The 14,366-nt window shown below is 35.1% G+C and overlaps 3 protein-coding genes across 3 annotated transcripts; 2 read left to right on the top strand and 1 right to left on the bottom strand.

The window, feature by feature from the left end:
• The first annotated feature begins 727 nt into the window (after nucleotides 1-727).
• Nucleotides 728-2,800, top strand: LOC120180438 (sm-like protein LSM3B). The gene is made up of 3 exons (XM_039185760.1): nucleotides 728-895; nucleotides 2,021-2,116; nucleotides 2,563-2,800. The coding sequence occupies exons 1-3, from the start codon at nucleotides 779-781 to the stop codon at nucleotides 2,641-2,643; spliced, it is 294 nt and encodes a 97-aa protein (XP_039041691.1). The 5' UTR covers nucleotides 728-778; the 3' UTR covers nucleotides 2,644-2,800.
• Nucleotides 2,801-3,220: 420 nt separating this feature from the next.
• Nucleotides 3,221-10,611, bottom strand: LOC120180458 (ubiquitin carboxyl-terminal hydrolase MINDY-3-like). The gene is made up of 7 exons (XM_039185776.1): nucleotides 9,872-10,611; nucleotides 6,389-6,467; nucleotides 5,711-5,862; nucleotides 4,905-5,028; nucleotides 4,625-4,810; nucleotides 4,392-4,463; nucleotides 3,221-4,285 (listed from the first exon to the last, which is right to left on the bottom strand). The coding sequence occupies exons 1-7, from the start codon at nucleotides 10,264-10,266 to the stop codon at nucleotides 3,464-3,466; spliced, it is 1,830 nt and encodes a 609-aa protein (XP_039041707.1). The 5' UTR covers nucleotides 10,267-10,611; the 3' UTR covers nucleotides 3,221-3,463.
• A 2,254-nt stretch (nucleotides 10,612-12,865) lies between these two features.
• Nucleotides 12,866-13,355, top strand: LOC120180442 (3-hydroxy-3-methylglutaryl-coenzyme A reductase 2-like). The gene is made up of 2 exons (XM_039185762.1): nucleotides 12,866-12,946; nucleotides 12,990-13,355. The coding sequence occupies exons 1-2, from the start codon at nucleotides 12,866-12,868 to the stop codon at nucleotides 13,353-13,355; spliced, it is 447 nt and encodes a 148-aa protein (XP_039041693.1).
• Nucleotides 13,356-14,366: the final 1,011 nt, after the last annotated feature.

Raw genomic sequence — 14,366 nt, 5'->3', positions numbered from 1 at the left:
CGTTAACTGGAAGTGGGGTGAGAGAAGAAGAAGAAGAGGGAGGGTTAACAAGAATTAAGTGTCACGTCAGCTAAAACTAACGAGAGACCTTACTGAAAACGAACTAACAGTTCGATGATTGTATTACAAGTTTCAAAAGTTAGATGACCAAAATGCAAGTATCCTAAAAGTTCAGGGACTATTTTTATACTTTACCTATAAAAATACGTGTCATGTAATTGAATAAACAAAACTAATTGTATATATATATATATATATATATATATATATATATATTACAATATAAAATTTTAAAGTTTAACATTTTTTAAATCCTTAGGTTAATTGAATTTAATGATTGTAACTAAAATTTTTAAACGGAGGATAATACAATTATTTTTTTTATAAAAATCTTAATATTTCTTAATGCTTATCTTAACTCAATTTCATTAATTTAATTGTTTCTCCAACGTCTTTAAAATCACATAAATAGATATTACCTTAAAATCACGTAATATAGTACAGCCACGATAGAGTTTCATAATATCACCATCACTAAGGTACATATTATAATCCCAAATTAGACACAGATCATTATCATATTATAATCTTAACTCGTTTTTATCTTGAAATTTTTGAGTGATTAGAATAGAAAAAAATTAAAATATAGGTGACCATACAGGTAATTTATCCTATAATATCATAAATTGAAGACTTCACTATATTTTATTTCGCTCGCAACCTAAAAGTGCTATCCCTAAACTGGTACTGAGTAAGGAAAGAGCAAAGCTGAGAGAGAATGGCAAGCGAAGAAGAGAGCGCGGTGAAGGAGCCTTTGGATTTGATAAGGCTCAGCCTCGACGAACGTATTTACGTCAAGCTCCGCTCTGAACGTGAACTCCGTGGCAAGCTCCATGTACGTTAATTCTATGCCTCCCCTTTCTACCAGTCTTAAGTTTCAACGTTAAATATTCTAATTCCATTTTAGGGTTCCTTAAATTGGGTATTCTTCTCCTCTCCCTTTGTAATTTAGGGTATGTTAATTCAGGTAGTATTAGGTAGCCATTGAGAATATTCCGACTTGAATATGCCTAACCAGGATCAATCAAAATCTTGGGTATCTTCCCCCCTCAAATTACTTGACTTGTTCAATTGTTATGCTTCAATGGTGTAAATTTTTGGGTGATTAATAAATTTTCTAAATCTTTTGTTTCCTGTTCATGGAGAGATTGAGATGACACTGTTAGTCTGTTTATTGGATGGTTTCTAAATGTTTAATCTTATTTATGATATTGATACTCTATACCAATAATCTAAGTTCTCTCATTCTAGCATTTCTGATCGTTATGCCTTCCTTCCATGCAAGTCTATTTATCTATTTGTTTTAATTGCTGCCTGATATCTGTTGTTCACATTGATTTGGTAACATTTTAAGCAGCTGCTGAAGTTGTTTGCTACCGGAACAGTGTGAATTGAGATGTTATGTGTCTGATGCTGACCTCCGACTACATTTTCGTTTCTTTTTTTCCTCTTTCCCCTAAGTAACTCTTTAAGTTTATGTTTTCCTACCTTTTCTCTCTTTTAATTTTCCTTTTTAAACATAAAAATAAATTAGCTTCTCTCATATTATTTTCATATGTTTTCTGTGAAAAGATTGACGTGAGTATTTATTTTTTGTCTGCAAATTTCGTGAAAGTTTGGTTTAGTCAGAACAACTGCAACATGATTTTGTTGTTTTGTTAACATCGTACTTTGGTTCATAACAGCCAATGGCTATTCATTTGTTATAATATTATTTTAGAGTTCTCTTTAATTTTTGGCAAGACATCAAGGGAAATATCTTTTTATAGCTATTTACCATCTGAACTGTAGGTGATGATATGAATACAGATCACTTTGATTCTACAGGGAGAGTATTTTCTTACTCAGTAATACGAATTAGTAATTATGTTCTTATTACTTGCCGTTATAATTGGCCATAACGTTAAGAGCTTGTAGCTCTTCATTCTGATGCTTAGTTCTTCTCTAATGTGTCTTGCAGGCTTATGATCAGCATTTGAATATGATTCTAGGGGATGTTGAAGAGGTTGTTACTACAGTTGAAATAGATGATGAAACCTATGAGGAGATTGTTCGGGTAAGTTACCACATCACTGTTCCCTTTCAATATGTGTAATGCTTGTTTTGAAAACTAATGTATGAACTAGATGTAGAAGGTGAGCTTTAATAAGTTATATTAGGCATTAGAACTTAGAAGAAAGATGCTTCCTCATCCACAATCATACTGGCTTGTTATAAATAGTTTTCTCTCTGATTCCTTGCTAGTACCAGTGTACCACCTTAACTTTTTGTTTAGTGATTGACGGGATGAACTTATTTTATATTGGGTGAAATGCAAGAATCCGACTTCAGGGTGGAAGCAAACATGGATTTCTCCTATTAATCTGGAGATTTCAAGTGAACATGAATTTAGGGTTTTTGTTTTAAGTGACTGATTAAAAGAAGGGAGGCAGGGTCTTTGTTGTAGATTAGGGTTTTTCTTTCACGTTTTTAGTCGATGACCCTATTTTCTCCTCATTTCAGACCACAAAGCGCACGGTTCCATTTCTGTTTGTAAGGGGTGATGGAGTCATACTGGTTTCTCCACCTCTAAGGACTGCTTGATTAGAAGGAAGTATCTAGCACACTTTCAGGGAATGAACCGTCTTTTGTCAAATTTCTTACTCTGGTCTGTTGATTCTGTAGTCTCATTGACCCTTTAAAAGATTATTGCCTACATATTGATGGAATATTTGCACATTTTTAGATCATTGGTAATTTTGTTGATCATCTATTTCAGACAAAAGGGGGCAACGAGAGAACTCTTTTTCATTGTCTGCTCAAGTTTCAAACGTAGACCACTTGGACTTGACTACTCATATAGATGTTTTTTCATGAATATCGGCTACTTTTGTAATCGCTTTGCATTAGACATCGTTTCACCATACATTTTACTGATTATTTTTTATTTAATTGTAGAAAAATATAACTACAAAATTCACGTGTGTCGATCAAAACTTCCATCAGAACAAAAGTTGTTTTTACCACTAAATCCATCGACCATGATGTGTACGTGTTTAGTACAATATTCGAATGAGTTTTTATCAAGTGAACCAAACTGAAGAGCCCCACGGTACAAAATTGCAGTGAAAATTTTTAACATTTGCTCGCTAAAACAAACGCAAACATGAACGCATGCCCATTTGATTGACGTTAAATCCATTTTTTTTGCCTTGGTATGTAACATATGAAAATTGAACTCGAATGTCAATCATTACAACAAATGCACAACAGAACCTGAAATGAAATAAACCAGGAAAATAACTCTGCCTGCCTCCTCGTTTGCAATCAACCAGGTTTACCACTTTCTCGCGGCATTTTCCATCTCATTTGACACCAGGAACACTAAGGTAAGGATACCAGAGGTGATTGATCTAACATACATTCAGACTATACTAGGAGGGTCCCCAATCCAGTTACAAACAGCACGAGGCCAGCGTGTTCTAATGCAGTCTGCTAATGGTGCATGCTGAGGAGGTTGTTCAGGTTTAGCCACTTCAGCGTCTTTCCCACTCGATCCACCACCTGCAGTACCAGAAGGAACTGCTAAACCTGCCATGAATTCCTCCGGGGTCCACCTTGGGGGTACTGAGACCCTCAATTTTGTAAGCCTGGGTCTTTGTACCGGAGACTCACCTCCGGCTTGGCTGCCATTCAAATCTGATTTTGCAATACCATTGAAATGGTAAAGGTCAAATATCTTTCTACCCATCTGTCCAGTCGAATCCTTAAGGCCTCCCATGTTTTTGTCCAAATCCAAAATAACCTGCCAGAACTCACTCCATACGATGAAGCCTGAGCTGCAAAGGCTATCAAGTTTGTCAGATGGAAGTTGGATACTAGTCTCCCTGAGTACTTGATGGAAACCTTCGACGCTGATAAAGCCACCACCTCCACTCTGATCTTGGGCATCAAAGGCTTTCCGGATCTGTGATTCCCTTTCTTCCAGTTCATTCTCATCTTGAACAGCTGTATCCAGAGCAAATAGGACCGTATAATGGGACTCACTTCCAACAACCCATATTGGCCATTTCGGGCACTTCAGATTTTGACCAACCTTACAGAAATTAAGGGATTCTAGAAGAGTGAGGAATCCAACCTCCACACTTGTAGGTATACCCTTCAGAAACATGCCACCACCTAAATCCATCCTCCCGTCAAATACATTTGGAACAGCTTGCCCACAGAGCAATAAGTTCACAATTTCCTGAAATAATTTCGTATTACGATGAAAGAATGCATCAAAGACAGCACTACCAATTTGGAGATATTGAAGCCCCATCCATTCAATGAATATATGCAAAATTTACTACCTGAGAAGCATGGCCAAATGGTGCAGTTACTAGGGGTAAGCTGGGATCGTCCCTGTCTGCTTGAACACGGTCCTAAAGTATAAAAAGGAAGCACAGATAAGTCACATTCTCATGCAAACAAAATTTTAGCTCTGGACAAACATGTACATCCTTCGTCTCGAATTTTCTTTCTGAACTACCAGAATATTGATGAAGATGAAAATAAAATGGACTTTTCAAGCCAAGAAACTCACCAGCCCTCGAGAAAGTAATGCCGAGATAAGGAATAGCAGCGCTCCCATGCGACTTTGAAAAATGGTAATCATTCCTTCAAGCCTCTTAAAGGCACTTGTAGGGGATGTGAACGTGTCTACTCTTAGCACTTTCTGCAAATCAGAAGCTGATTCAATTGAAAGACCTTCAAGTGCTTGTGCAATGATCTGAAAAACAAAAACAATTATCAGCCAGTAATAACACAAAAAAGGGCATAGTGGCAAATTATTAACATATTCAGGTCAACCCAATTCCACTAACCACATCCTTTGGGCTGCCTTCGGATCCTTCAATGTTGTCAGAAACAACGTTTAAATTTGCAATTACAGCCCTTTTGTTATTTCCACATAAAAACAATATCTCATTCATACTTTTAACCAGGGCTCTGTGCACAGAAACAAAAATTTTGGCTGAAATAGATAATAGGGAAGAAGAAAATATGAATTATGAAACAGCTCCAAAACATGAATAAAAAAATCCTTCCAAACTGGTAATTGCAGAAATAATGCTAAACATATAAAACTAGCAGTCCACACAAACCGCAATACGTCTCAGGAAAGACACCTACAAATGAGAAATCACACATGCGATTTGACTTCACCTATTGAGATCAGACAATATATTCCTAGCAGGAAAAAAATGTAGCTGAAATAATTCAAAACATATACAACTAGCAGTCCACACAAACAGCAATACATCTCAGGAAAAACACCTACAAATGAGAAATCACACATGTGATTTGACTTCATCTATTGGGATCAGCATTATACCTTTTTCCGACAGTTTTGGCAATAGAGATTCTATCATTCTTGAAAGCATTCAATAGAAGGAACATTGAGACATGTGGAAGATAATTAGATGACTAATAAAGTAAATAAAAAGGCAGGAATAGGCAGGAAAAGGATTTACCCAGTTGGAAAAAGATGCAATTAAAAGCGCTCAACTGTTTAATCCTTTCATTTCATGAAATATAAGCTAGAAAACTTTTAAAGACAAATAAGCTAAAAAGATGTGTCCTTATGCAGCTTAGAATACAGCATACAATTTGCCCTGCAAAATTTAATCACCTTGTTTTTGCATCTTCAGTAAAAGCAGAAAAATTATTTGACGCAACATACTGACTTTTGGATGATCTCCTGGAACTCAAATTATGTGGCATGTTTGCTGCAACTTTACCCAGTTCATCCGGAAAGAAAAGAAGATGTTTAAGAACAAATGCCTGTACAGAGACAAAATTCTGTCAGCAGCAGCGGTATTAACTATTTATCAAGTGATAAACAGCAGAACAGAAATCAAACTAGGTTATTTAAGAAGGTGACCCAAGGTCCAACCTAATAGCTTTGCATTAGGTCATCAACTCAACTTGCATCAATCTAAGATTTCTTAACAGTTAACTTACCAAAAGGATTGCATAAAAATAAGTAAAGTACATCAATGGTAAAAGTAACAAGTTTAAGTAGATTTAATGGGTATATTTTAAATGGATCGAATGTTCCTTATATTTGAATAACCATTCAGTAATACATTCGTTCTATTCAATGACAAAAAAACATGAAACTAGCTGTCCAAAGAAATAAATATTAACCCACTCAGAAGATAAAATGATAATTACATAACTTCTGGTTTAGAAACAAAATAAATCGAATAACTGTCTAATCTTAAGAACTTCAGATGGCACACCAACTGACAATTCAGAAGCAGCATGGTAGATGAAACTTGTATACAGTGAGAAATAAAGGAATTACTTGTATAGTTGCTAGGACGCCACAGGGCCCACCTTTATGTTGTACTAGGCCCATAGATGTTTCTGGATCAGGGCTAAATCTACATAATATTTAGGCATGTGTTATTAGACAATAAGCAAAAGAAGTAACTCCACATGGATATAAAAGATAAATTATGTTCACTGAAGAATAAAAAAAGTCAGCTAGACCAGTAATTTCCAGGCCAGGTTCACAACATGTAATCATAATACATCAAGATGAGGCATTTTTAAGCACAAAGAATCACAAATGAAAAATAGCCTGCTAACATTCCAGATAATGGGAAGATGCACACGCTGGATTTATCACTCTAGATAAACTTACTTACAAATGGCATCATATTTAAGATCCTTTAATTTAACATTTATTAAGCCTTTTCATGTTTTTTACTAGTTAGGTCACCAATAAAAGTACCATCATATGAACATGTGCGGAATTTATGTTCATTGAAGACAGGAACTACTGCAGTGTGGTTGAGCTTTTTGATAGGTGGATAACATGGTTGATGAAAATTTCAGGGGTTCATTTATAGGATCGTTAAAGGTAGAAGGAAAAGGGAATTTATTATAGGCATCCAACTAAAAATCAATTGACAATGGGTGATTCAACTTGAATAGCTCGACACTAAGAGTTAAAAAAGAGTGCTTAACATGTGAACAAACAAGTACCAAATGACACCCATCAAGCATCCGGCCTAAAAGAAAAGTGACAAACAATGGAGAGGCTCAACTTGAATATGAAGCCATAGCAACTTCAAGACTTAACTAATGTGGAATAATACCACTAAACATTTTTAACTTTAAGTCTGGAATAAAACACACGCACAAAACCTCAGCTTAGGCATTAAAACAACCACACCGTTAGAGCTGTTATCAGTGTGCCCAATCATATAATATTTCAGCCTTCTACATGTTTCTTTTAAATAGACATTTTAACCCAGCAAGAAAGGATGAAGTGTTAAGAGTTCTTTGCATGGAAAGCTCCATAACAACTTTAGCGGTTCCTTAATAAGAAAACCACTCTGTTTTAGGGTGCATTAGTGATTATAAAATTTTTAAAGTTGATGCAAGGAAAAAAACCTTCTATTCAATAATGGTCAGATCCGACTATGCTAAATCATAGGTTTCAGGTTGGCAATGTTTTAAAGGCATTTGGTTGGGAATTTATGCACCACAACATAGTCATCACAAATTTCACAGCTAAAGATCATTCTTTTTGGATGAGATATCCTCTACAATTTCCAAAGAAATCAATGAATGAATGAAAGTCCAACTTCAATCTACCAAGCATCTCTATGGTATTTGCAATAATATTCTTTGTTATCAAGCACATGTCTAGAAGAAACTGAAGCACTGAACCAACTAGCGTAGGCCCTAATTGCAATGGTATCCAAGTTATGGGCCTAGTTGCTCAAGAGAAACTAACCAATAACCATATGGCAAAAACTTTACCACTATATATGCAAAATTATCAGTGCTGCTACAAGCAGTTTATCATGGGTTTTCCCAATGTGATGGTTATCTGTTCAAGGAAACTAACCTTTATTTGTCTGAAACATCTTTGAAAGAAGAGATGGTTAGGCAATTGCATTGTTCAGTGCGCCATGATATTTGGAAGGGGTTAGAATGTTATTGAGGTACAAATTTGTTTGATTAGTTTGAAAAGGGAAGTAGTAAGAATAGTGCTCATAGTCAGACTTGACAAACATGGATGTGCATTCTTAAGTTCAAAGAAAAATATGATGACCAATGAAATCTATAAAACACGTGTTAATTATCAAAAAGGTATCTCGAAGATGTACACAAAAAGCTTTACTTAAGGGTTCTTTTATCCCTAGAAGGTTCTCAAGAAAATTATCTTAAACACTTAATCTCTTGAGTTTTATAATGGTATGAGAATAAGTGATGTCTTCTACTTTGAATACTTGTATTGTTGATTGGCTAGTGCATTCCACAAGGAAGTCATAATCATCAGTTTCTTCACAATAAAAAGGCAAGGCACCATATCCCAATTAGACATGATTCAACAACAGATGCAGTAACTTAGCCAAAATTTTATCAACATGGTCAGGTTTTTCCAATAAAGGGTTGCATGGCATAGCACCTTTATGTAACAGCTTCTACAGCAGCTAGAAACATGTTTCAAGGCTGACTCTACTGCACAAGCCTTAATTTGGAACATCTAAATGATGAAAAGCTTAGGGAGAGCCTTGAATAAACTTTTATCAGTTCATATTGAGAATCCTTGAATGATTATAGTAAACATTTTTTATCCTTGTATGATTATAGTAAAAAAAAAATTCTTTTCATTTCCGGTTTTCTAAATATTTTAGGCTTTACCTTATTGTTCAAGAGTTGTTTAGCCAATTTTGATATCTTACCATCAATTTAATAAAGATATTCTGTAACTTAATAAATTACCATGTACAATCAGTGGCGGATCCAAAAATATTTTTTCAGGGTGGGCACAATGTATTAATAATAGAAATTTTTAATATGGGGTAGACACAAATAAAATTTCAGGGTGGGTACCATCAGTAAAATGAACAACTATCATAAAGAAAGTTGGATTTCAAGGTGGGCACATGCCCACCCTGAAAGACACATACGTCCGCCATTGTGTACAATGTAACTTCTTTCAATATGTAGCACCTTAAGAATAAAAGGCCTACATAACCTTAAAAATCATGCTGAATAGTTAACGTATCTGACATTATCTGACCTAAACTTGAATAGAGTCTCTTTATGATTTTAAGCTAACTGAAATATGCACACCACGAAACTCAACTTTGAAACTGCTAGATATTGTTCCCAACACTATTCATGGGTATAGTTTACCATACCAGAATAGCTCTCCAATGTCGTTTTCTATTATTCATCAGTTCTTAATCCTATGCAGAAACAAATTCTAATCATTAGTCAACTATACCAGAGTCTTTCATTAAAAAACCTAGAAGTTAACCTTAATCATCCTATCCCTTCAGAATTAATTTGCTGTGAAATAAGCATGTGCATATTAGAAAGTGTTCATTACAACAGCAATTCACTAAAAAAGCGTTATGGGCTATCTAAAGAAACCAATGAAGAAAACATTAGATTCCTAAAATTTCTTTTTATTCCATAGTAAAAAAAATTGTTTGCCTCAAAAACTAAGAATGAACTTTCCCCCTACTACATTATGTGTAAGAGATCAAAATGAAGTACAAAAATTCCATCGTTCTGATATGCAGAAAACCGTCTATAGCACATGATAGTCCATTGCAGCTTGATGCTAGTGCAACAAATTTAAATTGCAGTTTAGGCCACCCATTTATACTGGGATCAATATCCTTAACCATCATAAATAAGGAAAATTCAACTGAGCCATCAATTTTAGTTCTTTAAGTAACTCCTGATCTCCGAACAGCAAGCTTTTTTGAAAATAAAAAATAAAATTCTGGAGTAATAGTAAAATACGACACTTTACCTTATACCCTGATTGCTCCACTGAGCAAGTATATCCTTTGAAACGCCACTTCCAAACACCATTGAAAATAAATGATATTCTTCTCTCTCTGACAATTTATTGCCTAAATTAACTTCTTTGGCTTTCATTTCAGCCTCTTTGATTCCTAAACCCCGGCTCCTTTCGTTTTTCGACGGAGAATTGGGAGACGGAGAGCTTTTAGCAGCAGTCATCATCCGTTTCTCAGCTGCAGCTGCCATGAGCTCGCGCTGCAACCGGCGTCTCTCCTCCGGCGTTGTCGTTGCCGGTGAGATGGCAGTTTCTCCGGGCTTGCTTCGTTTAGGCTCTGGCGGGGATTTCTGCATGCTCTTCCGTAGAGCCATTCTCAGGTCCTCCTCTTCTTGTTGATCCGCCATTTGACAACCGCCAGTCGAGATTTAGCAATCTATTGTCACGAAACAATTGAATTTCTATGGAGATCAATTGAATTTAACAAAACTTTCAATTTCCATTGGTTATGAATCTGATTTTGATTCTACTTCTAATTCGGATTCAATAATTGATAAGCATAAGAATAATAATTAGGTTTTGTAAGAAAACAAATTAGGGTTTCAAATTTTAGGCAGACTGTAACGAGCTGGACATTTAAGCTAGTGGAAAATTCCGTTCAAGAAAACACCGACAACAAATTCTCAGTAGGGCTAAAATAGGGAAGTTACCGCATGTGAAAAAAACGGCAGGTGGATGACTTATTGAATGACCAATTCATCCCTGATGTCGTATACAGGTTCTAGGCAGAATTTGGAGTAAAAGGTAATGGCGTTTTGGGAAATAACGTATTTCCTTTTATTTTATGAATAAATGTAGGGTCCCCTATATCTACATTGGCAGCTTTTGCTGGTAGCTGTAAATGGATATCATATGACATTTATGCATCATAAATTATTGTATTTTCATCCGTTTTTAAATATATATTTAAAATTAAATGAATTATCGTTTTAAATTTTAATTAAAAATTATGATTATTTAAACTTTTTTAATTATACTCTGTTGGTGACGTTAACAACGATAAAGTGTTTCTTATTATGTGTGTTTCCGGCCACACGTTTGTGGGTTGTCCAATGCCTTGTGGTGTTCAGATCACAAGGATGGAGCACATCAATGCACTGTCGAGCAATGTTGAATGCCTTGCATCGAGGGAAAGACAATTGTCTTCATATTCAGTGCAATAGAACGAGTTTTCTTTCTCATTCAGTGCATGTATCGCGTAAATGTTCTGGTACCATAATTGTCTTCTTTTTCTCATCATTTTCAACTCGGTTCCAGACTGTTTTACAACTGGATATACCAAAAAAACCCACAATTTATACATACAAGTCATATACCATCTCTCCGGTGGATCATTATTCTATAATTTTAAAGATCAAATATCATCTAACCACCAATTATGCGATAGAGTTTACTTATCCCAAAAAAAAAATTATGCGATAGAGTTATGACCTAATCTCAGCTAAACAACAAATTTAGGTTCATATCTATTCTACTGGGTGGTAAAGCCATATGTGAACCCTTAAGGCCAGTCTTGATTATTTTTTGGGTCGAGTCTAAATAAAAAATGAGCCTCTAATTCAAAAAAAAATATGTAATATAAAATTTATATTATTTTTTTATTAAATTAAACAAAAAATAATTTAATACAATGTCAAAAATATATTTAAGTATACTAATACTTATAAAAACATTGCCTTCTAGCATTGATTAATGCAAAATCATTGATTTTAGTGTAAAAAAATATTGTCTTGTGAAAAAGCATTTTTTAAATTAAATATCAAGTTTAAGCATTTCTTAATTCAGTAGTTTATTTTGGAATAAAAAAGATCCCTCCATGGATAAAAACCGTTAGTCAACAAATTATCAATTCTCTAAAATACATATTTTTCCCCCTAAAATGAAATAGTAGAGACCAAAATATTAAAAAAATCAAGTGATTATTTAGTCAAATCTCAAGGTTTTTTATCTTAAAATAAAACACTTGTAGACACCCATTTTTGACCAGGTTTTATATTTTTATTTTTATTGTATTATTTATTTATTTATTTAATTATTATTATTATTATTATTATTATTTCTTTTATTTTTTTGCAGGGCCCATTTCCAAGTACTCAACAGCCTCCACTACTCCTACAACATTCATAACCACCCATTATCTCCTCAACTCACATCTGGGAAGGGGGGAAGCCAAAGCAAAGGATGTGCTTATAAGGTGATATGTCCATGACAGAAGGGGGAGTTCAAACTGATCATCAACAACAATACTGGGATCCATTCGACCTGCATTTTGGTTTCATTGATCTTACATTAAACTAAACAACATTTTTCTTCAACCCGATTCCACCACCAACGCTACACGTTTTCCACTTCCAATCAGTGCTTTTTAGAGTCTCAACGTCACCAGTTTCAACAACAAAAACATCAACGGAGAGAAGATTGATAGATGGCTCGACTTTGGGATCCTTGGAACCTGGATTATGTCCATCACTGCTTGCTGAAAACCAAGGAGCCACCGGTTTGAACCAGCAATCGAATTAGCGGACTGACCAAAGACGTTATCTAAGCCAACGCCACGCATTCCTCATCATCGCTGCCCTTATTCTGTACTGGATCCTTTTCTCTGTTACTAGCTTTCTTGTTAAAATCGTGCAGTTAAACCAGCAACTCGAGGAGCCTAAGAATCGCTATTGAGATAAGTGATGTGAACTTTAGATCTGTTGTATTTGGCCTACTTCTTATTTTATTTTTCAATAATCTTTTGTTTGAATTTCTTCACGGGTTTGTTTGGATGATTTGGAGTGCTTATCTTACAATAATTATATGATGTTATCATTGCATCTATGTTTATCAATTTCTGATTTGATTAAAAAAGAAAGGTAATGTTCACTTCAAATTACTGCTATTTCTCCAATACTGAGAACCACTTATGGAGTTGAGATTTAGGCTTTACTAATTTCCTTCTCCATGGCCCTGCAATATCAATTAGAACAAGTTGATTATCTTTTAGGATTTAACTATGCAAGGCTTGATGATGATCGAATCGACGTAATCGAATACTCATCTATAACTCTCTACATTAGCTGTCCAGAAATTGTTCGATGAAAAGCCTTTGACAGATTTAACGGAGGAAGACGAGGAGATAATTAAATCTGTTGTGGCGGGAACAATTCCTTCGTATTCGTTGGAATCGGAATTAGGTGATTGCAAGAGAGCGGTTGCAGTTAGGCGTGAGTCGTTACAGAGATTAATGGGCAAGTCATTGTCTGGATTGCCCTTGGAGGGGTTCGATTACAAGTCGATTTTGGGTTTCCATTGTGAGATGCCGATCAAGTACTTGCAGATTTCCGAGGGAATTGCTGGGTTGTTGTTGCTTAATGGAGGAGAGTTCTCGGTTCCCATGGCTACCACTGAAGGTTGCTTGGTTGCTAGCACTAACAGGGAAAGTTTGTTTTAAATTAAATTGCAAATGCCTTAGAAAAGGCTCCTGCATGCGTGAGATCAAACAAAAAAATACAATGCTTTTGAACTTTTGGTAAATTCAACATATGGTCCTTCATCTATGGGTTCTTTTTTATATTTATTTCATTTAGTTTATTACTTTTTATTTCATTTTTTTCTTTTGATTTATTTAATGTTTTTATTTCCTTATTTTAGTACTTTTTTTCTTTTCCTTCTTTTCATTTATTTAATATTTATTTATTATTCTTTATTTAACATTTTTGACTTTTTAGGGATATTTTCAATCAATCAAAGGTAATTAATTTGAATCGGGTTTTTAAATTTAAATTTAAACTTTTTAATTTTCGCAATTAAGACAATCGACAAATTAATTGGTACCGAAATGGTAGTTCAAGGGTGCTAACCCTTCATTGACTGTAAACGACTCCCGAACCTGACACGTTTCTGGTACAACGCAGATCAGGTAAGATGGTGTCCGACCCACCTAAATTCGTTTTAAAGTGGTCGGACTCTAACTCCAATCCACATTTTTCAAGTCGAAGCCCAATTCCGGGCCCAACCGAAAGACGGTTACGACAGCTTGGCGACTCCACTGGGGACAAGGTAAGTGAGTCAGGCCAGAATTAATTTTTTCGGTTGTCTTTTTGTGCGAAAATGGTAAGTTTAAATTTTAATTTATTTATTCAATTCCAATTATTTATCTTTGATTATTTTTCAAATAAATAGTTGTACTGATGTTTTTTAATGATTTCAGATTTTTCAAAATTGTCATCTCTAGCTCTATACCCGAGCTCTGAACCCTTTTAAGTGGGGGCGAAAGCGACGCCTTCGTGGGAATTTATTCTCCGTATGGGCCTAGCAAGTAACCTTCGGGATTCATATACCTTATGTCTTCGTGTGAATTTATTCTCCGTATGGGCATAAGGGAATGTTTCCCCTCGAGTTTAACTTAGTCCACATAAGCTTGTAATGGGCTTAGGACTAAGGGTCTGGCAAGCCTAAGGGG

This window comes from Hibiscus syriacus, unplaced genomic scaffold (genome assembly GCF_006381635.1).
Source record: "Hibiscus syriacus cultivar Baekdansim isolate YM2019G1 unplaced genomic scaffold, ASM638163v2 tig00112496_pilon, whole genome shotgun sequence".
NCBI classification, from domain to species: Eukaryota; Viridiplantae; Streptophyta; class Magnoliopsida; order Malvales; family Malvaceae; genus Hibiscus; species Hibiscus syriacus.
The sequence above is the reverse complement of the archived record's forward strand: the minus strand, read 5'-3'. Positions and strand labels throughout refer to the sequence as shown.

Excerpts from the sequence above, each read along its gene's own strand:
- LOC120180438 (XM_039185760.1), top strand. The coding sequence starts at position 779 with ATGGCAAGCGAAGAAGAGAGCGCGGTGAAGGAGCCTTTGGATTTGATA. Across the intron at positions 896-2,020 it reads AACTCCGTGGCAAGCTCCAT|GCTTATGATCAGCATTTGAA; the intron begins GTACGTTAATTC and ends TGTGTCTTGCAG. Across the intron at positions 2,117-2,562 it reads CCTATGAGGAGATTGTTCGG|ACCACAAAGCGCACGGTTCC; the intron begins GTAAGTTACCAC and ends TCCTCATTTCAG.
- LOC120180442 (XM_039185762.1), top strand. The coding sequence starts at position 12,866 with ATGGCCCTGCAATATCAATTAGAACAAGTTGATTATCTTTTAGGATTT. Across the intron at positions 12,947-12,989 it reads TTGATGATGATCGAATCGAC|AAATTGTTCGATGAAAAGCC; the intron begins GTAATCGAATAC and ends TTAGCTGTCCAG.
- LOC120180458 (XM_039185776.1), bottom strand. The coding sequence starts at position 10,266 with ATGGCGGATCAACAAGAAGAGGAGGACCTGAGAATGGCTCTACGGAAG. Across the intron at positions 5,029-5,710 it reads ACTGAAGATGCAAAAACAAG|AGCCCTGGTTAAAAGTATGA; the intron begins GTGATTAAATTT and ends TTCTGTGCACAG. Across the intron at positions 4,464-4,624 it reads CATTACTTTCTCGAGGGCTG|GACCGTGTTCAAGCAGACAG; the intron begins GTGAGTTTCTTG and ends TTTATACTTTAG.